General features: G+C 42.6%; 1 protein-coding gene across 1 annotated transcript; it reads left to right on the forward strand.

The window, feature by feature from the left end:
• LOC105235246 (zinc finger protein 420) lies at positions 1–25871 on the forward strand. Its single transcript, XM_034639067.1, is given in 4 exon segments — positions 1–421; positions 20350–22437; positions 22440–22934; positions 22937–25871. Coding segments are annotated over 4 exon segments (2913 nt in total). The 5' UTR covers positions 1–345; the 3' UTR covers positions 23191–25871.

Here is a 25871-nt window from a genome sequence, read left to right on the forward strand (position 1 = left end):
CTAACTCCACATCAGCATCATAGAGTTCATACTGAGGAAAAATACTACAAATGAAAGCATGTGACAGACCTCTAGCTGGAAGTCATAAGTTGCTGAATCTCATCGTTAATCATACAGGAGCAAAACTGTAACACGTCAATAAAGCGGCAGAGACTTTAAGTGGAATTCAATCCTTATTTGTTGTCAAAAATGTAGTCTTGCTTCAAGATATACAACGATAATGAATGAGGAAAGACATCTTATTTTAGAAATCATCATCAGAGTTCAGAGAAGAAAAGTAACTTAAAGGATAGAACTACATAGAAACATAGAAACGTATTTAATTGAACATCAAATGTCCAATACATGTCACAGAATTCACAGCAGAAAGTAGTATGTGATTTACTCACTTCAGATACTGCCTCAGAAGGTATAATTCAAGGTTAGTCAGATAATGTGTATGCTATTCTGCTTCAAAGGATGGAAGGGAGGGATATTTGCATGGGTGTAATTTCAGTGTGCATCCGTTTCCATTGACTGTATATGAGATTTGTGATGTGGGAATATCACACAGTTTCTACTCTCTCAACTCTTCGGAAAATTCAGTTTTTCCTGGTGGCTGTGTGAAACTACATAGGTGATTGTTGCGTCAAGGATAAGAGATGCCCTTCTTCTTTACGTGGGATCCATGCCTATCTCTCTTGCATGGAAGATGAAGGACAATAGAACATACAGTATATGAAAGAAATCTAAATGGATATTCTATTTGTGCTTCTAACATTGAATAGGTCATGAAGTGGGTGTTCACCCCATCATTCTCCATTTATTAGAACAAAACAATTTGTGACTATTACAAATTAAATGTTACTAATTGGTCCTTAGGGAAAAGAGATGGCTGTCCAGTCAACTGTGATTCATATTCATAATAGTAATTGTGGGAAAGTATGAATTGATGTGGTGGAAATGAACAAATCGTCATAGTTATCAGAGAACAGCTATCTTTTCTGTAAAATGAGATACAGTTGTACAGTCACTTAAAGAGTTGCTGGACTTGTGAAAGTGTTTAAGTATGCAAAATTAAGCTGGTAAGAAGTTAAAATAGACTCCTAGATGATGTCTTCTTTAAGCCTCATGGTACTCAGAAAATGAAAAATGTAGTAGTAGATACAGAATGGGGAGGGAGAAAATAATCTAAGTATACCCTTTCAGAAAATCATCAAATCACAAAGATACCCAATGAATAAGAAAGAGTCAAATAATTCTACACAGCCAGAAAACAAAAGAATGACAGCAGTAACTTCATACTTGTGTTGTTCCTTGCTTTACCTATAAAGGGACTAAGTTCTCCAAGACAAAGATACAGATTGCCTGAATGGACAGAAATACAAGACCCTAGTGTATACAGTCATCAAGAGACTCACGTCATTTTTTCAAAACTATTATTATTTCATTGAGAAACATAACAGAGAAAACGAGAGAGCCTGAGAGGGAACAGGGTCAGAGGGAGAAGCCGACTCCCTGATGAGCTTGGAGCCCGATATTGGACTCCATCTGGGGACTCCTGCGTCATGACCTGAGCGGAAGGCAGACACTTAATCGACGGAGCTGCCCAGGCGCCCTCACTTCAGCTATAAGATCACAGTCAGACTGAAAGTGCAGGTGTGGATAAAGATATTGTATGCAAAGGGAATCCAAAGGAAAGCTGGATAGCCACGCTTCCATCATCAGTAAATGTAAACTTTAGCCAGAGAGAGTAGTATAACATGGCAACGGCCAATGTAAAATAAGGGGCTGACTTTGTGCAGTGTTTTTCATTATATGGTGTTTGGCAGAATGTCAAAAAGGATTTTCACCCATTTTGGTATTGGAAATACAGGATGAGTAGAATGATGGCACTCGGTGGTACTTACCACGTTCAAAAGCAACACCTATTTCCATAAATCTTGGTGGTGACAGTCCATGTACCTCAAAACAACTCGTTACTTTCAGAACAACTTCTCTGTCCTTGAAGAGTTGGGAAAAAACAGCAGTGGACAACAAATTGAGAGAGACCTATTGCTTTCAGATTCTGATGTGTGTGGAAAAACAGGTGCAGTGAAAATCTTGGCAATTGACTGTACCAAGTAGCCGGTAGTTTCTCAGACATAACTCGTCGGCTCATATATATGTCCGACAGTATTCGGTTGTCTACCGTCTTGCTATGAAACATTGCATAGTGATGCAGTGGGGGCAGGTGAAGCACAGGGATTAATGGAGTGCACAGAGTGTGGGGTTTGGGGGAACAGCCACAGGGCAAGAGGACAGAACTTGTGTTAGTTTTCTAGGGCTGCTGGAACAAATTAGCACAACTGGGGGGCTAAACAAGCCCCCAAATTCTGGTTCTCACTTCTGGAAGTTCTTAGGTGGCTGAAGTCAAGCTGTTGGCAGAGCCACACTTTATCTCTGCAATGGAGTCTTTCCTCTTTGTGACTTCTGGGGACTGTCAGCTCTCCTTGATCTTCCTGGGCTGGTAGATGGATCTCTGTCTCCGGCTTCATCACCACACAGTGTTGTGTGTGTGTCTAAATTCCCTCGTCTCATTAGGACTGCAGTCATTGAATTCAGGTTGACCTGAATCCAGTATGACCTCATTTTAGCTTGACTGCATCTGCAAAGATCCTGTTGCCCCAGGAGGTTACAGTTACGGGTACTGAGGATGAAGAGGTGAGCATGTTTATCTGAGGCATTCTGTGTAACCCACAACAGGGCTGAAAGGCACTAGGGAGTTAACTGTCACTGAGGTATGAAAGGGCACCTACAGGTCTGAAGGTTGGGGATGGGTGTATGCAGGGATATTAAGGCTATGAGGCATATGTGTGTTGAGAGAATGAAAGGGTGGAGGAAAAATGGAGAGGAAGGGGATAATGGGTGATGAATTACTTGGCAAAAGGGAGTTCAAAGGCACAGGTGGGTAAAAGGCAGACAAACCTTATTGCCTAGGAATGGTGAAAGACCATAGAGGTGGGGGGCGCCTGGGTGGCTCTGTCGTTAAGCATTTGCCTTCGGCTCATGGCATGATCCCGGCATCTGGGATCGAGTCCCCCCCTCAGGCTCCTCACTTCTTCCTCTCCCATTCCCCTGCTTGTGTTCACTCACTCGCTGGCTCTCTCTATCTCTGTCAAATAAATAAATAAAATCTTTAAAAAAAGAAACAAAGAACATTGGTGTGGAAAGGGGATAGTTGCTTGTGAATGGAGGCCTGGGCGTGCTCAGTGCTCTGAGCAGAGATGAATGGTGGGGGAAAAAGTTGATGCCTGGGGAACATAATGGACACAGGGTTTAATGTGGGTGGGGGGGATGTTCACAGCTGGGAGATGGTTGGGCATCAATAGGCTTAAGGGCCCATGGGAAAAAGGGAGCGTAGGGTTGAGCAAAATGGGTTAATGCTATGAGGAAACTAAGGAGTCCTGGTAAATGATGGCTGAGATACTGAGGGCAGTGGATATAAAAGACACAATAAATGGGCTGAAGTTATTAGAATGATGGGGTGGAGGGGAGATAAATGATCACGGAGGAGGAGGAGGAAGGAATGGAAGATTCCAGGACAATGGATTTTGGACTAAGGGCTCTAGAATTAGGTGCAAGAGGAGTTTGCTGGTGTAAATGTCTAATATGCAACATATGAATGTGGAAGAGCATGAGGAAGCCTAGTGGGGTCATTGGAGGTAGAGTGCTAGGGTTCATGGATAACGACAGGTTGTGGAGATTCAGGTCACCATGTGGCATAGAGGCAGAGGGTGAGGACGGGTAGAGCTCTGGGTGATGGAGTTCCAGGAGGTCACTCATTCATTCATTCTCACTAATTCGCTAATTTGCATTTGATTTACAATTCACTACTGTTTGTAATTTCAGTTCATGAGGCAATAACCAGACTTACATAAAATACTCAGTAAGCTTTTTGACGGAATACACAGGTAAAAGTGTGAGTCAACAATGAGAGTTGATGTTTTCTCTCTCTGGGTTACTGTGGACACGATGTGACCATGGAGAGGGCACGTATCAACAGGGAGAAGCGGGTGGATGACATCTCAGGCTCAGGACTCCTTGAGGTAGATTCCCTGCTAGAGGGTACACAGACGGTGCAGTCCCTCCTGAAACCTTGATTTTGACCTTGTTGGACCCTAAACAGAAAACTCAGCCAAGCCCACTGCAATTCAGACATATAAAGAATAGAGTGTTCTTTATTAGCTCCCAAGTGGGTGAAATAGGTTACGGTAGAGAGAGAAAACTTCTACACATAGGCATAACTTGAACTGTAAAATAAAAATTAGACAATACAAACTTGGAAAATATTTAAATAAAATAAAAATCCCCCTTAGTTGTCCCCAGTAGTGATCTCTTGATCTTTAGACGTAACAGCTGGTCAGTTTCAGGTGTACCCTCCACTGCAATTTCAGAGTCGACGTGAAATTCCATTTGACATTGTCTAACATGCAGGCACTAAAACACTCTGGTGTTACTTCAGTGTCCGTACATATTGTCACATACTTCACTGAATTGTTTTCCTAAACCAATGCTATATGATGGCAGTGTCTTCCTGTTAGTATAAATGGATTTATTGCATTCCCAAAACATCATTTCCCGTGGTAATTGTCAATATGACACCCTTGGAGAAACACCCCTTTTTTATGCACATACATAGTTAAATGAATCTGTCTCCGGCTAGGACCCACATCATGAAATGTTGATCTTTGATTTGTACACAGGTGACTTAACTGTGGTTCTGGGACATGAGATTGTTGCACCTTCATGATTTTTTCTTTTTAAGAATGTTTATTTGAGAGAGAGCAGGATTAGGTGGGATGGTCGTAGATTGTGGGGGAAGCAGACTTGCTGGTTAGCTTGGAGCCAGAAGTGGGTCTCGAATCCAGGAGCACAACTCCTAACCTGAGCCTAAACAGAGGTCTACCAAGCCCGGCACCCTGTGACTGTGTTCTTACAGTGAGGACAATTGTTGACCTAGCCTTGCAAATCAAACACCAAAACGAAAGAAAAGTAATATCCTACCAACTGTGTTTCCACTGTTAAAGAAATGACAGGGAGGCCATTAGACTCCTGTAACTCTACTGTCTGTAGCGTCTGCAAGCAGCCCACATGTTCAGTCAATGCGCTAGAATGGAGGAAAAGGAACTCAACAGCTCCAGTCAACTATGCCTTCCAGAAAGAAGGCATCTGCTTCAGTTGCAGCCCATCAGATACTGGCCTTGCTTTCCTTCTGTAGTGTGTCTGTGAACACCTCACTGCAACCTCCACACGTGGAGCATGCTTAACCGTTTGAAGAAACAATTCGCTGGTCAAAGTAACTCTTGAAAATTCGAAGGTACATCCGTTCAACTGTTACCACCACACAGGACCACGTTTCATCTTGAGCACTTTATCCTGTGGCCTAAACATCGTGCCCACGGTGCAAGCAGGTGCAAGATTCAACGTTACAGGTTTCCCTGGCCGGCTCCGCCCACTTTTGCACATGCGCACAGCACACCACTGCGACTCACAAGTGAGCCCAGGCCTCACCCATGGTGATGACCGCTCACTGCGCGTGGGCAGGAATGTTTCTACCGAGTGCTGCCCATGCGCATGAAGGACTTGTGACACACACAGCCCCTTTCAGGGCCGCAGTCGGCCATCTTGTGCTCCTCCCTTCACCACCTCAGGCCTCCGGAAGACCGCCTCCAGTGGCGTCTCAACCAAGCCCTGACATCTGAGTTCGCAGTTTAGACAAGCTGGGGGCAGAGGCTGTGGTCAGCCTAGTTGTCCCACTGAGCGACATTTTTATCACACCCAGAGTTTTGAATGACCTCTCCGGTTTTTTCCTTTCCTGGTACCGAAACTTCGCACATGCGCAGGAGGAGAACACAGGTGAGCCCTTCACGGTCCTGAGTCAGACAACTGTTCCCATGCAGAGGACCCCAGAGCAGGTGGTGATCAGGGACTGGACGTCCACCATCATGTGGAATATGAACTCACATGGCGCCCATCAGTCCCAGCTCTGCAGCAGACCTTCTGAGGTCCCCAGGTTCCTGTTCTAGAGTTGGGGCCCTAATATTGTGGGCACAGAGCTCAGCTACTCCAGGATTCCCACTGGGAATAGTCCCTCTCGTAAAGGTGGCTGCCACAGCCTCAGACAGATTTGTCAGTTCCAATTCTGTGGAAAATCACCTCAGACCACAGAACTGCCCTGCAAGTCTCCACTTCCAATCCCTGATCCTCCCTCCACAGAACAGTCTAGAGAACAGAGTTCGTTCTCTGGGTTGCCCGAGTTGGCATTCCCATTATCCTGAGTTTCAGACTCAGAGAAGGAGAAGAAAATAATTAGAAATTCATTTTCAGTTTTGCCTTTCTAGTTAAAACAGTGCTTCCAAGAGAACACAGAGCACCCTACCTTCCGTTCTTGGGGTATGCCCTAATAGTCTACACGTTAAAATTCACCAAATACATACATGCAGATGATGGATGCATCAGATTTCCCTCAGAGTCTCTCACCCATGCTTCTTTCTCACTCCCAGTCTGCTCTCTCTGTATGTGCCATCACATCCAACATTACTTTCAAGGTGACTGATGGTGAATAAGAAAGAAGGGAATTTTACTCCGACGGTGGCTCGTCCAGCATTCAAATCCTCCTGGAAAAAAATGAACATAAGGTACCCAATTCCCAGGGCTTTCAAAAGATTAACTTGCATTATGTATGTCAGATTCCCAGCATGGTGTCCTGGCCCAGGGCCGCCTCCTATACCTGGTGCATGTAGTAGGTGCTCAATACACAGTCCGTTGATGCATGAGCACATACCATTTCTCTCAGACAGCCGTGCACAGACACTGCTGCCTCATCTAGTCCCTAACTGGCCTTCTAGGATAAGCAGAAAGTATCCATATTGGAACTGTTAGTAGTCTTCGCTGGGCACGGCAGTATGTGTGGTGACACACGAAGGCTGGGTCTGAGGGACTCGGGTGTGCTCTGCTTTCTCTAGCTCAGTGCTACTGGAAATGCAGTCTGTGGACAGGGACCTCGACGGTTGTTAGAATATAAATTAAGGATGGCTGGTTGGCTCAGTTGCTAAATTGTTTGCCTCTGGCAAAGGTCATGATCAGGGTCCTGGGACAAGCCCGTGTCTGAGTCCATGCTCTTGGGAGTCTGCTTCTCCTCCTTCTGGTGCCCCTACCCCCACTCGTGCTCTAGCACTCTCAGATAAAATAAAATCTTTTACAAAATAAAAACGCAAATTCATGGATCTCATCGAGACCTCGGGATTCATGATATATGAGTATGGAGACCCAGAATCTGTGTTTAGTGGAAATCCCAGGTGATTTGTATATAAATGAAATGTTCGCAAACTCTGTTTAGAAAAGTCACCCTCACCTAGGGCTTCCCATTGGAATTCCCTGTGTAGATTTTAGATCTGCCATCTCGAGGGTCCCTTCCCCAAGGATTGTGGCACTTTTAGCATCCGTTAGGTATTGATGAAGGGGCCCAACTTACTCTACGGTGAGCCCAGTGCAAACAGTGAAGCTCCCAGGTGCCGTTCTGAGAATGGGGCAGAGAGTGGTCAGTGAGGAAGCCTCAATGGGTAGGGCTGGTCTGCGTAAGATTTGATAGGGGAGGGTCAGTCTACCCCACATTCCTGATGTTGTACCAGACTCTTTCTGTCTCTAGGAGATAAGTTCACTCAAAAATCAAAAAGAAATGAATCACATTGGGGCCTCCACTGAGAATCTCCCTGTGTGTACAGATTTTCACATGCCTCCACTAGCAATGGAAGAGCAATCAGTTTACATAGACCCTCAGTGGCTATGGGGAGGCCTTTGTATTTCACCGTGACTGTCCTGGAAGACACTAGAACAGAAGGTCAGTCCTTGAGGATGTAGGAGCATGTGAAGAATGAGACAGGAGCTGTCCCTCGGTGACCACCAGAGAATTAAAGATGGGCTTTCAGAACCATTCCATTCAGCAGAGCTTCCCAAACCCCATTTTAAGCTTCAGTTTTGTCCTTTGATCTTTAGCCTCCACCTGTGTCATCTGCATCTGTCATCTGTCCCTACCTGGGTGTGTGGCTACTGTCTCCTTTCTCTTCATGTGCACAGGGCTCCTTCCTTTTTTGAAAAAGATGATGAGATGCACACTAGAGATGGCAAGATCTGTTGATAAGAAAAAGCATCATGACTGTTGCTGGAGATTCTTGAATTTCAAATCCAGCACCATGCTCGGTAGACAGTACAGTAGAGAATTTTATAAAATATTATTTCTCTTCATGCTATTTTTTTTTTAATTTTAATTTTTTTTGTCAGAGATCGCAAACGGAGCGGCAAGCAAAGCAGGCAGGGCGAGAAGCAGACTCCCTTCTGGGCAAGGAGCCCAACTTGGGACTTGATCTCAGGACCATGGGATCATGACCTGAGTCTGAAAGCAGATGCTTAGTAGACTGAACCACTGAGGCATCTGTAGATGCTGTTTCTGGATGGATGCTTTAGAATACTTGTGAAGCTTTTTCAGTATTCAGCTCCTTAACTCTACTTGCCAGCACTAGTGAGTCAGAAATTAGGGTAAGATATCTGATTTTAAGACGTGAGCAACAATACCTTATGCGGTTCAGTTTCCAGAATGATCATGAATTTGAAGGTCACAAATACCCTCAGTGAAGGGGAAAGTCAAAGTTGGGATGAAACATGAATACTTCCTCCCTTACTGCAACAAACACCTGATTATTTCCTTGAAATGATGTCATTTGTCTTTTGTCCTCAGTTACCCTCTAGAATTTTAAGACACTGAACATACAGTCATTATATGATCCATGCTTCCTTTTGCTAAAACTTAAAAAGTAATAAAGGAGAGAATATCTGTAACAGAGTACAGGACAAAATGGAAACTTCCCAGTCCAGGACTAATTTAGAACCTTTATTTGCAAAGGCCAGGATCTCCGGAAATCAGCGGAGACAGCCTTTGTTTTCTGGGGGCATCTGGCAGAGAGACCCTGAGCCAAGGGAAGAAAGTTAACATCAGGTATCATGGGACACGTTGATACCAGTCCTGAAGCACATGGAAGGACTCATCACTGCTGCCATATTGTTTAGGGGGGAAAAAAAGGCAATCCTGGGAAACAGGATTCTGTGTGAAAGGCTTATGAAGCACAGGATTTCATGATAAAAATAGCAATGAAGTCACTAAAATGTATAGTGCTTTACTCCTACGTATGAGATTTTGGGTTTTGAAAATTGTGAGCACCAGCCCTGAAGAGATGAAAGGAAGAGTCAACTCAGAATGTGATCCGTCGAACCCGTCCTGGGTAGTGAGGAGACCCCAGAGGCAAGCCACACATGCACACAGCCTCAGAAGGGGATGGATCTGGTATGTGGGGGAGCTAGTTGTGGGCTCTGATCTCCATGTCTCTCGTTTTCTTCCAGCTCTGTCATTCCTGAGCTTTTCCTACAAAGATCAACACAGAGTTCATAGTATTTTCATCAATGTAGTTTCTTTCCATTCTATTTCCTAAAAGAAAGGAAAAAGCCAACTTCAACACAATTTTCTGGGACAATTGTATTAGAAAGCTTTTCTTAAGAATGTGAACTAAATGCTATGACTACTGCTACTAAAAACTCTGGTCCCTGGGTGACCCATCAGGGGTGACACCAGAGCTCACACCACAACACAGACGGGGAACTGGCTGAACTGATGCAAAGTCCCCCATCTACCCCTGTTCTTCCTCACAATGACTTCACAATCCTGAATTCAACCATGTACCCAATGGCTCTCACCTAAGAATTCCTGGATGATTCCGATCATGACTCTTCATCTGTTTGTCTAATGACCAATTGCCATGGAAACAAGCAGTGTCTATCTGTTTGCATCTCTAGCTTGCTCAATGTTCTTTACCACAGTCAGAGGAACCCAGGGGGACTCCCACCTGGCTACCCCAAAGGCGATTGCTTCTACGGAGGGAGGAGAGAGCCCTGGATGACTAATGCCTCTTTCTCTAAGATGGAAGGAGATTCAGATTCTTTTGCTAGTCTAAGCCCAGTCTTCACAGGACAGCCGCAAAGGTTTAAAGAGTCGCTGGTCCTGGAGAGTGTGCCCTAGCGAGATTGACCATTTTTCCCTATAGGGATTTAGTTAACCAGGAAGGTGAGACTTAGCCTGGGACATCAGGTAGAGCATGGATCTTTCCTGAAGGAGCCTTATCCTCCGATGCAGGATATGTGTGTGCTGTTTCCTGTCCCTGAGCAGGGCTCTCTGAAGTAAGATGCCTCTACTCCAGTGAGTACAGGTTACAGCTAGCTGTTTGTGGTCATGACTGTAGGTGTTTCAGTGGGTCTTAACCTTGCACTGTGAATGGATCTTCTTCCCTCCTGAGTTTGCAGTAGCACAGGAGCTACTGTGGCAAATTTTTTTTTTTAAAGATTTTATTTTTTTATTTTTTTGACAGAGATAGAGACAGCCAGCTAGAGAGGGAACACAAGCAGGGGGAGTGGGAGAGGAAGAAGCAGGCTTATAGCAGAAGAGCCTGATGTGGGGCTCGATCCCACAACGCCGGGATCACGCCCTGAGCCGAAGGCAGACGCTCAACCGCTGTGCCACCCAGGCATCCCTAGTGTGGCAAGTTTTAATCACTATTCCTGTTGCTACACAGAGATTCTGCAGTGAGCGTGAGGGGCGCCAGCTTCTTGAAGGACCAACAAACTTGTTAACCATCTTTGTGGAGCCATCTTCACAACCCACACCCAAGTAAATGGCCAATGTAATATCTGATCCTGAAATACACATTCAAGAGTACTTTGAACAAATCTTCATTCTTTCAGGAGACAATGTTACACTGCTGGTTAGATTCTGACCTTATCTCCTGGGACCATATATGCAACAAAATTATATGGATAATCATAGAATTATAGTAGGACTCATCCTATGTCTACAGTTTATTATTCATTGCTGGCATAGCATCTCTGTCTTACAGTTTTAGCTACCATTGACTACCTTGTCATTGTACATAACCCTCTGTGGGGCATGAATATCTACACGGTTGACATGGAGAAAACCAGTTCATTTTTCTCATGAGATGAGAAAGGTTTGGAATTCCTCCAGGATACAGGGAAGAGCCTGAATGCACAGTGATTGTCACTCAGGAATAAAGGGGCTGACATTTGGGAAGAAGGCATGATTGCCGAGTTGTTCTCTTTCCCCACACAGCCTAATGGAAAGAGAACAATTCCAGTGATGGCAGAGAGGGTCTAAAAAGTCCCAAAGGTGCTCCGGAGGAGAAGAGTGCTTGGGGTCGTAGCTGTGATCTCAGAGAGGGTTTAGGTGAGATATTGTTTCCAGGAGAGGGTTGGCCCCTCGGACTTTGCACCCACAGAGTAACAACCATAATGAGCCCTAAACACAAAACATCTGTGGCCCGTCTGAATTCCTTACAGAGTAAGTCTGTGTGTTCCTCACCACGTATATCCAAACAGGATCCGGAGCCTATAATGTTTGTGAAGTATTAGTAGTTCCTCTTGTCTCGTACCTACATAGGGACTGTGATATTTACCAGCTCATGTAGAATCTGGCACAGGATGCTGGAGGGGCTGATGGAATGTGGGATAGGAGCTTCATGCTTCGGCCACCTCAAGTCCTAGAACTGACGATAATGGCCTAGAAGCCACTCACAGGGCCACAGTTACCAACAGAGACACCTCTGGGCTTTCAGTGAAGCTTGAAAAGTCTATCCAGACCATGGAGAAAATGTTTCAAGCTGACAGCTGCCTAGGCACCTGGGATTCTGCTTAGAAATTGTGACCTACAGGTGGCCACATTAAAATGACTGAGATAAAGCTCTCAAACTCACGCAGGTTCCTTTGTGTAAAGGGAAAAAAATGATGACATAACATTTAGAATCCTGCAAGTTTCCACTGAAAATCTGCACCATAATACTATTTTAAAAGTGGTGTAGCCTTAGTACATTCCGCTGTGACTCTCTGATATTTATTTGGATTTTTTTTTCATTACCTAGATTGCCACTTAGTTTTACACATTTAACGATTTTATGCTGTATGAACTGCACTCTGGCGGCTCCCTGTAGACATGAAGGAGGTGCTGAGCAGGGTATGATGGTGCCAAGGGCGAGCTTGTGCAGGACAGTTCAGCCGCAAGGCCTTCTAAGGAACAAATGTGTGACCTATAGATATACGAAAGGACGATGTGATTCATCAGTGACCCAGGCTAAAGGTGCTTGCTACATGGGAAGCCTACTAAGTTGGCTGGAAGGACATTGGCAGGACTTCAAGGAACTTTGACAAAGGTGCTCTAGGTGTATTCTGTTACTGCAACTGCAAGGGTCTCATTGTTTTGTGAGGCTGATGATACACCATCAATAAGTCAGATGGGGGAACTCTATCCGGAAGAGCACAAATGACTCAGAATAACTCTGGACCATACAGGCTTGCCTGCCTGGTTGGCAAACTATTGTTGGACACACATTTGCTCTCTCCTTTCTCCTGTGCGTATGTTTGCAACTTTTTGAAATGCTAAATCCCCAAGCCCTTCTTAAGTCACAGTGGCATGTAGGCATCAGTCGCCTGTCTTTGAGCCTTATGTCTCCGAGGCTCCCATAGGAAAGAAAGCACTTTCTTTTTCTCTTGTGAATCTGTCTTATGTCCACTTACATATTAGAGTGGCCAAGGAATTGAGAATGGAGGAAGAAACACGTGTTCCTCTTCTTCACATTCTGCTGTCAAAACCTGACCTCCGTGTTTCAGAGCCAAAATAGAATGTGAAGACGGAGCTGGGGATCAAGAGGAACAACAGGTTAATTACTTCGCCAGCAAGGGACGCTGCAGCAGGTCAGGGCCTTCAAAACTGCAAGCCCCCCAGTGGAAGGGGGTGGGGTATTTGTCGGGAAATCCGTACAGGATCTAGCCGGGTCCACCCGGAATTGTGTCTGTGCCCCTAGCTGTGTCCATCACCTTTTAAGGGTGGGACCCAGAGCTGGAAAGGAAAGGCTAGGAGGGGAGAGCGGAAGGTTGGAGAAGAGAGGGAAAAGGATCCCTAGTTTAATATCAAGGCTTGCTGATGTTTTAATGTGGCCATTTTGATTTTTGTTCAGCTTTATGTGTTTACGTGGTTTCAGTTCAGTCTCCGGGACAGCTGTAGGAAGACTGCTTCATTTTTTGCTGAGAGAAATGACCCTGAATTTTCTAGAATGGGAAAGATAAAGAAAAAGGTTCACCCCAAATTTCAGGGAGCATGTTGAGGACGTAGAATGCTCATGTATTGCTGATGGCAGTGAATAATGTACATTCCCTTTGGAAAAGTCTGTGGCAGTTAGTTATGAAAGTAACCATTTACCTACTGACGTAGCACATGTCATCACCCCAGCATATGTCTCGTTAGCATAACGATCCTTTCGGCTGGTAAATTAAAGAATGAGCAGATCGGTACAGAAGCTGTGGCCCTGAGCCCTGAGTATTTCTAGTTATGACTGACTGGGAATGTCTTGGGGGGAGGGAAGGGCAGGACGGGTGTGTGTCAGATCAATCCAAACTTGGGACAGTTACCCATAATGAAATCCCTCCTACAGGAAGAGGTCAAGGGTGAAAACATTCTGGGGGGGGCGTTGGGGGAGAATCCCCTCCTACGTCAGTTATATTTGCAGAAAAATATCATTGAACCCAAGGACCCAAACCAGTTTTTATAGGTTCATATTCTCTAAAAGACCATTTGTAAATTCTAGAAACCCCCAATAGTCCATGCTGAAAATAATCACTGAAACCATTTTAAATGTAAGTTTGGATCAGTCATGCACAGGAACATCTCTGAAACTGAGACATCAGTAAAGGAAGATAAGAATTCTAAATGGGATTGATTTGAGAAGTCCTTGTCAGAAGGTTCATTATTCTTCAACCAGCACATCATCTGTCCTTTTCCAATGTCTCTGATTTTGATAAACATGAGGGGTTCTTTATGAATCATCAATGGTCAAAAGTTATGCAGAATACATCACGTGGAGCTTTTTTTTTTTTTTATGTATTGTGCACTGGGAGTCCTCTAGGGCCCTTCTAGCTTCCAGAATTACTGAGGCATTTATAGTGGAGACAACGAATTAATGAAATGAGTATCTGAAAAGCATGAATCAAGGGTCCAAGTGTAATAAGCCTCAGGGACTCAGTTTCCAGAGAACTAGTGTGTCGTAGTAACCTCGTAATCCATGGCGGACTGTCTTCGATGCAAGCGCGAGTCTTACCATACACACTGTCATGGTATGCTCACTGGGGAGAAGTCTTCTAAATGCAGTAGCCCTGACAAACATCTGTAATCATCTTCACAACTCGGTCAACAGCAGAGATTTCATATTGGAAAGAAATCTTACAAATGTAAACAATGTGGCAAAGCCTTTGACTTTCACTCAAAACTTATCAACATAAGGTAGTACATAGTGGTGAGAAGGCTGAGGAATGTAAAAACAGAAAAGAGATGTGGCAAAGCTTTTAAGTAGAACTAGAATTTTCTAACCATGAGAGAATGCAGGATGACAGAAACCCTACAAATGTCGAAAACGTGGCAAAGGCATTATTTCATACTCAACACTTCAACATGAGATAATACTCCTGTGGAGATGCTTGCCATGTGTATGGCAAGAAGGTTGGCCATGTCTTCCCATGAACTCATTCTTCCTCTGCTTCAGTGAAAGCATACTGGATAGAAATGCCTGAAATGTGATGATTGATGACAATCCTATATTTTTAACATATACTTCAAGAAAATGTCTTCGTGAAGGATAAAAATATTGAAGATATGAGCAGTTGCAAACTGTGTAATGGAATACAATCTCTATAACACTACGCATTCACAGCGGGAAGCAGTAAGTCCATCGCATTTTGCAGACATGATCTTCAATTAGGATATTTATTATGGTGAAAAATCCAAAGTTCAAACACCTAAATCAGTTACATTTTAGCTTTGGACAATGCAGACGTTAGGGGTGTCAAGTCTTCCACAATTGACAATCTGGTTTTCACTTTTGGGTCCCTAACAGTAAAACCATACCTACTTTCCATGGAAATAGCCTGTTGTTGAGAGGAAGCCTTACCTAAAACATAAACAGTTAATATCCCACACTTAGTATGTTGTCTGTATTTGTATAAGTGTTCTTATAATAATGTAAGCTTCAGAAAAGTCAGTATTAAGGGAATCATAATGAACAGAAAATATTTTTACAGTACTGCGTAGTACATATCCACACACACACAAAAAAAGTCTGTATAAGTGGACCTAGGCCATCAACCCCATGTTCTTCATTTGTCAGATGCATTTGTTAATATGCCTAAAGGATCGAGAGAGGATGGATGTCTGGGAAGGGATAATAGTGTCTCTCTTTTTCTTTTGACCCTATTTGAGAAATTTTACTATTAGGGAAGATACTATTCGACTTAAATGATCTCATGCTGCGCCTTTATTACTTGTATGCCTGCAAAGTGATGTGATCCTTGCTGTCTCAGAGACACCAGGGGCTCTTGTATGATGGGGAATTCATTCCTGCCACATCGCGTAGAACATGAAGGAGGCAGTGGTGTACGGTGTGTGAGGAAAGTCCGCGTGGAGATGCCATTTGTGGTTGTCGTATAAAAGAGATAGAAATCATGGTGGAGTAAGTCTTCAGGGAATGATTATTTACATCAAAGTAAGATAGAGAGCTGTGCCTGGTGGCTTAGTCAGTGAAGTATCCATGTATTCATTTCCACTTAGGTCATGATCTTTGGGTGTTGGGATGGAGCCACATGTTGGGTTTGGGCTCAGTGGACTTTTGCTGGGGCTTCTCTGTCTCCCTCTCCATCTGGCCCTCCCCTGCTATGCTCTCACATGTTCTTACTCTAAATAAATTGTTAACATTCTTTTTTTTTTAAAGGATTTTATTTATTTGACAGAATTAAAGAGAGTGAGAAAGAGGACAATCAGGGGAACAGTAGGCAGAGGGAGAAGCAGGCTCCCTGTGGTGCAAGGATCCCCATTTGAGTCTAGACCCCAGCCCCTAGGATCATGACCTGAGCTGAAGGTAGACACTTCACCGACTGAGCCACCCAGACATACCATGGTTCCTGGCTTTTACCATTTTTAGAAATAGTCTCTTATACCAAGACCACAGAAATACACTCCTTTCTGTTTTTCTAATAACATCCTTAATCCTCTCACACTTCTGCTGAGAAATGTATTAAACAACATCTTTGTGGTTTGTGTAGTGACTGAGGTTTTCTCTTGTTTAAGATTTTGTTTTTAAATAACCTCATTAATCAACAGGGGGATTAACCTTAAAAGTAGAGCTCAGGAGTCACACAGAGTGCCGACTAGCCATCCAGCTGCTCTGTGAATGATGATTCCCTTATTCCCACAGCAGAATGCTTTCTCAGGGCTTGGCAGTAGTGATAATGTAATTATNCTTGGCAGTAGCGATAATGTAATTATCATAGAGTGTAGCTGGAATCTTGGCAAACTGATGGCTGTCTTTACCATTATCTCTCTCCCTTTACTTCCCTGGGCTTAGGTTAAGTTCTACAGATTTTACTGCCCAACATGAGTATGGTCAACCCATTGGTCATTGTCTCCTAAGGAGTCCCACCAAGAGCNGTCCCACCACAAGGGACGGCTTTTGGGTGACGAGATTTCTGTCATGATTTTGGGTGTCGACTTCCTTGGTATCTTTACAGAGTGGCCAGGGGTGTGTCCATTGTAGTGCAGTGTGGGTCTTGGGTGTCTTCTAGAACATTAAGATTAGCCATATGTATGCTGCTTGGAAGGAGTTTAAGTCAGAGCTTCCATGTTCACGAGTTTGTCATTTTCCTCTGTATGTTAGTGCCGAATGAGTAGCAGAACATCCTGAAGGAAAACCTATTACGCATACTGCTATGAATGTCAGAAGAAAATTATACATTTGGTGTATCGAGCATTGTTGTTATTCCTTGAAATCACGTTGTGAGTTCCTGCTACACCCGCGGTTCCTTGATCTCCATCCAGTAGAGGCACNAATTTCCCCTGCAGTGGGCTCTCTGTCCTCTGTCACCGTGAAAGTGTATGTGATAATGGCCACATGCTCATTATGTCTTCTGTCTATAAGGGGTTTCTTTGGGGAATACTGGTAAGAACAATGGATTTTTATGTCCATGAACCTATTAGGTAAAGTCAGATCTTAGGTGGAAGCCTGAGTGAAAAACAGAAGAGGTCCTACCATGAAACAGTGGGAAGCAGTAAGGTAGAGGGAACACTTGCTATTTTTGAAGGCTTTACATTGACTGGAGTCCAAGGTAAGAAATCTAGCCTTGCAACCACAAGCAGATTGTCGCTGCACTCCTTGTCACAGAGGGAGCTATTTCCAAAAATATGTTAGACATGGCAGGAGGAGGAAGGAAAAGGAAAAGTTGCCACAGAAGAGTGGCTGGTGAAATTCACTGTGGAGGGGTGGAAATAACCTGACCAATAACCCAGCCGTTCAAGAAATAGTAAAGCAGAATCTTGAGTGCAGGTCAGACAGCAAAAGTGATACGTACAAGAAAGCATCAGAGACAATCTCCAGAAACAGTGACAAAACAAGAATTAGAATGGCAGTAAACACGTATCTCTGAATAATTACCTGGAGTGTATAGTACATTTTCATTCAATCATGTCATCTAAGGTGTCTGAATGTATTAAAAAAAACAAAACCAGAGCCATCTATGTGCTTCAAACAAAAGCCACATTTTATTTTTTATTTTATTTGTTTGAGAGTGAGAGACAGAGCATATGCAGTGAAGGTCTGAGGGGGAGGGACAACCAGACTCCATGACTGTGGGGAGCCTGATTCAGGGCTCAGTCCCAGGATCCCAAGATCATGACCTGAGCCAACGTTAAATGCTGAATTGACTGAGATTCGCATATAACAAAAGTCTAATTTTAAACCTAAAGACACTTGCAGATTAAAAAAGAGGAGATTGGGGTGCCTGGGTGGCACAGCGGTTGGGCGTCTGCCTTCGGCTCAGGGCGTGATCCTGGCGTTGTGGGATCGAGCCCCACATCGGGCTCCTCTGCTGTGAGCCTGCTTCTTCCTCTCCCACTCCCCCTGCTTGTGTTCCCTCTCTCCTTGGCTGTCTCTATCTCTGTCGGATAAATAAATAAAATCTTTAAAAAAATAAAAAAAATTAAAAAAAAAGGAGATGAAAATGGGTGTCCAGGGAAAGCCAGAGTAACAGTACTTTTAACAGACAAAGTAGACATGTTTGTTCTAGCATCGTCTTTATCCTGGTACTAATGCTGGCCTCATAGAATGATTATGGTTGTGTTCCCTCTATTCTGCTCTTTCTGACATTTGTTTGCCTTTTTAAATATTTGTTCGAACAGACCAATGAAGTTATGTAGTCTTGGGCTTTTCTATACTAGGGGGACATTTATTCCAAACTCCACTTTTATTTTTGTAATTGGTCTAAGAAGACTTGCTATTTCATAGTACCAGGTTCATATTTCAAACTTGGTAACTTCTGCTTTTTAGGAATTATCTCCTCTAATTTATCTAAATTGTTTGTATATAACTGTTTATAGTAATCTGTTATCATAGTGTACATTTCTGTGCTTATGTGTTGTCGCATTTTTCCCCCCTTTCTCCTTTGGATATGGAGTCTTCTTTTCTTCTTAGGTAATGTCGTTAAAGCCTTGGCAGTTTTATTTTTTATATTGTAAAATTTGGCATTGGCTTTAATATGACTGTTTATTTTGGTGTCTGTTTATTTCTGATTTCACTTTGAAATTTCCTCCTTTTGATTTTCAGCTAGGTTCCTTCTTTTTCTATTTCCCTGTGGTGTTATGTTACGAAAAAAACAGTGGATTGGCATCTGGCTCATGTCATGATCCCGAAGGCAGGTGCTTCACTGACTGAGCCACCCAAGCGCCTCAATCGTGCTATTTTAAAAAACGTGTCTTTATTTCCTTTAGAGAGTGAAAGAGAGAGAGCTCCCAAAGCCGGGGAGGGATAGTGGAAGAGAGAATCTCAGATTCCCCACTGAGCATGGAGCCCAACGCAGGCTCCATCCCTCGACCATGAGATCATGACCTGAGTTGAAATCGAGAGTCAGACCCTTAAGCAACGGAGTCACCCAGCTCCTCCCGATTGTGTCATTTTTGACACTCAGTCTGTTAAAGTGAAGGCTCAAATTGATAGTGTTCTGTATGTTGAACTACCATTGAATTCCCGGAAGAATCCTCACTTGTTTCTGTTGTAAAATGCTGGAGTGTGCTTTTGATTCAGTTGGCTGTACTTTATTGTCAACTTTGCCAGAATCTTCCTCACAGGTGGTAGGTTGCAGCCTTTCCTTGTAGCAGCTCTGCTTTGGCTTCAATAACCTGGTAGTGCTGGTGTCACAGAGAGTGTTCCCAGCAGCTCCCCTCTCTTTCCTACTCGGAAATGTTGGAGGAGATTTGAAGTAGTTTCTCACTCTATATTTGTATGAATTATCCAGTGAAATCTTCTGGCCCGCGAGTTTTCTTTCTTGGGCCTTTATAAAAATTACTTTTCCATCTACTGAGTAGTTGTCGATCAGTGGAGGTTTTTAAAAATATTTCTTCAGGATGGAGTCCTTGTTTGTTATATGTTTTTGGTATTTTTTGGTATCTGTTTCTTGGCATACAATTTTGTAATGTTGCCTCATATTTATTTTTATTTCTATGGTATCAGTGATATAGCGTCTGCTTTCAAGGCTTCCGATTTTGGTTGATTTCCTTTCATTCTTACTTGATTTACTTATAGGTCTGTCAATTTTGATCTTTGTTTTTTTCTGAAAACCAAATCTGCCTATTGTTGATATTTCCCTATTTTTGCTAAATTCTATTTTGTTCATTTCTATTTTATGTTTAAATTTCCTTTCTTCCACTGGCCCGGATGGGTCGGTCGGTTAAGTCTTTGACTTCTGCTCAGGGTCATGGGATTGAATCCCGTATTGGCTCCCTGCTCTGATGAGAATGTCCTTGCCATCTCCTTTGGGCATCCTCCCTCTCATGCTCTCCCTCTGTCTGTCTGTCTGTCTATCTCTCTCTCTCAAGTAAATCTTTAAACAAATTCTACCTTCTGCTGCTTGTGGGCTCAAAATGTTTTTTCCTGATTATTTGAGGGAGAGGAGAGAATTTTTGTTACACCATGATGGTACTACAGAATTATCTGTTTAGCGATGTGGTCAGTATGTTGTGTTCAAGTTTATGTGTCCATGGAGAAATGAAGTCCTCATGATTCCTTCTCAGCTGTCTTGCTGACACTCTCTGATTGATTTTTTGGTTGTATATTAGACGTCATCAGTGTATCCGTCTGAAGGTAGCAGCGTGGAATGACTTGACTTTTCTGTTATTCAATCTTTCAGCGGTATCTTCACATGGCAGCCTGAGCTTCCAGCCAGAGCCGTGCAAAGAAGCTTCATTTCAAAACGTTTCAGTGGGTCGTTATCAACATAGCGTCCTTGAGAAGTTAAACTTAACAATAAACTGGGATCATGATTGTAACAGATATGTCCAAATTGAGAGTACTGCCCATAACAGTACTCTTACTGCCCAAGATGTTGAGGGATATGAAACATTTTGTAAAACCTTCCTTTTGAAGTCCACTCTTCCCTCAATGCAGGGTGTGTGTGTAAGCAGGAGCTCCAATCAACTGTTCAAACGTACATATGCATGGAAAGAGAATGTGGAAAATCTGGAATGTTACCTAGTCCATGCTGAAAATAATGATTTGAACAGTGTTGAAGAGAGGACTGGATTGGCCTTTCAGTCAAATATTTCTAAACTTCAGAGATTTAAAAATGAAGAAACAACTGCTAGGTGGGGTCCATTTGAGAAGTCCTTCACCGAGGACTCTACCCTTCAAAATTATCAGAACATTTTCAATGGAGACAGAGTTGCTCGAGGCAGTGAGTGTGAGAAAACGTTTGATCCAGGCTCACATGTTAATAAAAATCTGAGGACTCATTTTCAAGAGAACCATTTCAAACGTATTAAGTGTGAGGAATTCATTGATAGAAGATCCAACGTTGTACATCACAGTATGCATATAAGGGAGAATCCTAATAAAGGTAACGAATGTGAAAGAGATTTTAACCAGTCCTACAGCATGAGTGATCATCAGAGAATTCATGTGGGAAAGAAACCATATGGATATGATAACCCTAGGAACGTGTCTAGTGAGTCATCCAGAACACGTATACGTAAGACAGTCTGTAGTGCAGAGAAACCTTACCAATGTATAGAATGTGGCAAGGCCTTTCTCCACAAAACAGGCCTCAGTAGACATCACAGAATTCATACTGGAGAGAAACGTTACAAATGTAAAGAGTGTGGCAAAGCCTTTCAGAACAAATCACACGTTATCAACCATGAGAGAATTCATACTGGAGAGACACCTTACCAATGCAAAGAATGCGGCAAGGCCTTTAAACAGCTCTCAAACCTTACTCAGCATATAAATAGTCATACTCGAGAGAAAATATATAAATGTAAGGAATGTGGCAAGGCATTTTCGTACAAATCATGCCTCACTACACATCACAGAATTCATACTGGAGAGAAACCTTACAAATGTAGAGAATGTGGCAAGTCCTTTAACAGGTGCTCACACCTTACTCAGCATATGAATACTCATACTCGAGAGAAAATGTATAAATGTAAAGAATGTGGCAAGGCCTTTTTCCAAAAAACAAACCTCACTACACATTACAGAATTCATACTGGAGAGAAACCTTACAAATGTAAAGAATGTGGCAAAGCCTTTCATTCCAAATCACACGTTATCATCCATGAGAGAATTCATACTGGAGAGAAACCTTACAAATGTAAAGAATGTGGCAAAACCTTCAAACAGCTCTCAAACCTTACTCAGCATATGAATACTCATACTGGAGAGAAAATGTATAAATGTAAGGAATGTGGCAAGGCATTTTCCTACAAATCAAGCCTCACTAAGCATCACAGAATTCATACTGGAGAGAAACCTTACAAATGTAAAGAATGTGGCAAGTCCTTTAACAATTCCTCAAACCTTACTCAGCATATAAATACTCATACTGGAGAGAAAAAGTATAAATGTGAAAAATGTGGCAAGGCCTTTTCCCACAAAACAAGCCTCACTACACATCGCAGAATTCATACTGGAGAGAAACCTTACAAATGTAAAGAATGTGGCAAAGTCTTTCGGCACAAATCATACTTTAACATCCATGAGAGAATTCACACTGGACAGGTACCATACAAATGTAAAGAATGTGGCAAAAGCTTTAACCACCTCCCAGACCTTACTCAGCATATGAATAGTCATAGTCGAGAGAAAATGTATAAATGTAAAGAATGCAGCAAGGCCTTTTTCCACAAAACAAACCTCACTAGACATCACAGAATTCATGCTGGTGAGAAACCTTAAAAATGCAAAGAATATGAGAAGGCCTTTTTCCAGAGATTAAATTTATTAACCATCATAGAATTCATAGTGGATAGAAACCTTACAAATGTAAAGAATGCTTCTAGGCCTTTAACAGGCACTCATGCCTTAGTTAACATCACAGAATTCATACTGGAGAGAAACCTTACAAATATAAAGAATGTGGCAAGTCCTTTAACCAGCAGTCACACCTTACTCAACATCACAGAATTCATACTGGAGAAAAACCTTACAAATGTAAAGAATGTGCCAAGGCCTTTAATGAGCTCCCATACCTTACTGAGCAGATAAATACTCATACTCAGGAGAAAATGTATAAATGTAAAGAATATGGCAAGGCCTTTTCCCACAAAACAAACCTCACTACACATCACAGAATTCGTACTGGAGAGAAATGTCTCCAATGTAAAGAATGTGGCAAAGCCTTTCAGCACAAATCGTACCTTAACATCCATGAGAGAAGTCATACTGGAGAGACACCTTACAAATGTAAAGAATGTAGCAAAACTTTAACCAGCTCCCAAAACTTACTCAGCATATAAATACTCATACTCGAGAGAAAATGTATAAATATAAAGAATGTGGCAAAGCCTTTTACTACAAGTCAAGCCTCACTACACATCACAGAATTCATACTGGAGAGAAACCTTACAAATGTAAAGAATGTGGCAAGTCCTTTAACCAGCGCTCATACCTTACTCAACATCACATAATGCATATTGGAGAGAAAACTTACAAATGTATAGAATATGGCAAGGCCTTTAAGCAGAATTCATAGTGGGGCTTGTCTTACAAATTTGAAGACTGTGAGAGAATTTGGAAGGACCGTTGAGCCCTAACTCCACATCAGCATCATAGAGTTCATACTGAGGAAAAATACTACAAATGAAAGAATGTGACAGACCCCTAGCTGGAAGTCATAAGTTGCTGAATCTCATCGTTAATCCTACAGGAGCAAAACTGTAACACGTCAAGAAAGCGGCAAAGTCTTTACGTGGAATTCAATCTTTATTTGGTATCAAAAATGCAGTCTTGGTTCAAGATGCACAATGATACTGAGTGAGGAAAGACGTCTTATTTTAGAAATCATCATCAGAGAGTTCAGAGAAGAAAAGTAACTTGAAGGATAGAACTATGTAGAAACATAGAAATGTATTTAATTGAACATCAAATGTCCAATATATGTCACAGAATTCATGGTAGAAAGCAGTACGTGAGTTACTCACTTCACATATCACCTCAGAAGGAATAATACAAGGTTAGTCAGTTAGATAATGTGTATGCTATTCTGCTTCAAAAGATGGAAGGGAGGGATATTTGTATGGGTGTAATTTCAGTGTGCATGCGTTTCCATTGACTGTATAAGAGATTTGTTATTTGGGAATATCACTGTGTTTCTACTCTCTCAACTCCAGAAAATTCCCTAATTCCTGGTGTGTGTGTGAAACTACATAGGTGATTGTTGGGTCAAGGATAAGAGATGCCCTTCTTCCTTAGGTGGGATCCATGCACATCTCTTGCATGGAAGATGAAGGACAATACAACATACAGTATATGAAAGAAATCGAAATGGATATTCTATTTGTGGTTCTAACATTGAATAGGTCATCATGAAGTGGGTGTTCCCAACATCATTCTCCGTTTATTAGAACAAAACAGTTTGTGACTATTACAAATTAAATGACTTACTAATTGCTCCTTAGGGAAAAGAGATGGCAGTCCAGCCAACTGTGATTTATGTCCATAATAGTAATCATGGGAAAGTATGAATTGATGTTGTGGAAAATAAGAAATCATCATAGATATCCGAGAATAGCTCTCTCTTCTGTAAAATGAGATACTGTTGTACAGCCACTTTTTAAAAGAGATGCCGGAGTTGTGAACGTGTTTCAGTATGCAAAAGTAAGCTGGTAAGAAGTTAAAATAGACCCCTAGATGATGTCTTCTTTAAGCCTCATGGTACTCAGAAAATGGAAAATGTAGTAGTAGATACAGAATGGGGAGGGAGAAAATCATCTAAGTATACCCTTTCAGAAAATCATTAAATCGCAGATAGCCAATGAATAAGAAAGAGTCAAGTAATTCTAAACAGCCAGAAAACAAAGGAATGACAGCAGTAGCTTCATACTTGTTTTGTTCCTTGCTTTACCTATAAAGGGACTAAGTTCCCTAAGCCAAAGATACAGATTGCCTGAATGGAAAGAAATACAAGACCCAACGGTATACAGTTATCAAGAGACTCATGTCATTTTTTTAAAACTATTTTTTTTCATTGACAAAGAGAGCAGAGAAAATGCTAGAGCCTGAGAGGGGACAGGGTCAGTGGGAGTAACAGACTCTCTGATGAGCTTGGAGGCTGATATGGGACTCAATCCGGGGACTCCTGGATCATGACCTGAGCCGAAGGCAGACACTTAATCGACTAAGGCACCCAGGCGCCCTCACTTCAGCTGTAAGAACACAGACTGAAAGTGCAGGTGTGGAGAATGATATTCTATGCAAAGGGAATCCAAAAGGAAGCAGGATAGTCACGCTTCCATCAGTCAACGTAAACGTTAACCAGAGAGAGTAATAGAACATGGCAAAGGTCATTGTAAAATAAGGGGCTGACTTTGTGCCGTGTTTTTAATTGTATGGTTTTGGCAGAATGTCAAGAAGGATTTTCGCCCATTTTGGTATTGGAAGTACAGGATTAGGAGGAGGATGTCACTCGGGGAACTTACCATGTTCAGTATAACACCAATGTCCTTTAATCTTGGTGGTGACAGTCCACTTAGCTCAAAACGACTCGTTACTTTGAGAACCACTCTCTGTCTTTCTAGGGTTAGGAAAAAACAGCAGTGGACAACAACTTGAGAGAGACCTATTGCTTTCAGATTCTGACGTGTGTGGAAAAACAGGTGCAGTGAAAATCTTGGCTATTGACTGTACCAAGTAGCCAGTAGTTTCTCAGACATACTCGTCCAGGCTCATAAATGTGTCCGACAGTATTCGGTTGTCTACCGTCTTGCTATGAAACATTGCATAGTGATGCAGTGGGAGCAGGTGAAGCCACAGGGTTTAACGGAGTGCACAGAGTGTGGTGTTTGGGGAAACAGCCACAGGGGAAGAGGACAGAACTTGTGTTAGTTTTCTAGGGCTGCTGGAACAAATTAGCACAACTGGGGGGCTAAACAAGCCCCCAAATTCTGGTTCTCACTTCTGGAAGTTCTTAGGTGGCTGAAGTCAAGCTGTTGGCAGAGCCACACTTTATCTCTGCAATGGAGTCTTTCCTCTTTGTGACTTCTGGGGACTGTCAGCTCTCCTTGATCTTCCTGGGCTGGTAGATGGATCTCTGTCTCTGGCTTCGTCACCACACAGTGTTGTGTGTGTGTCTAAATTCCCTCGTCTCATTAGGACTGCAGTCATTGAATTCGGGTTTACCTGACCCAGTATGACCTCATTTTAGCTTGACTGCAT

This window comes from Ailuropoda melanoleuca, chromosome 12 (genome assembly GCF_002007445.2).
Source record: "Ailuropoda melanoleuca isolate Jingjing chromosome 12, ASM200744v2, whole genome shotgun sequence".
Lineage (NCBI taxonomy): Eukaryota > Metazoa > Chordata > Mammalia > Carnivora > Ursidae > Ailuropoda > Ailuropoda melanoleuca.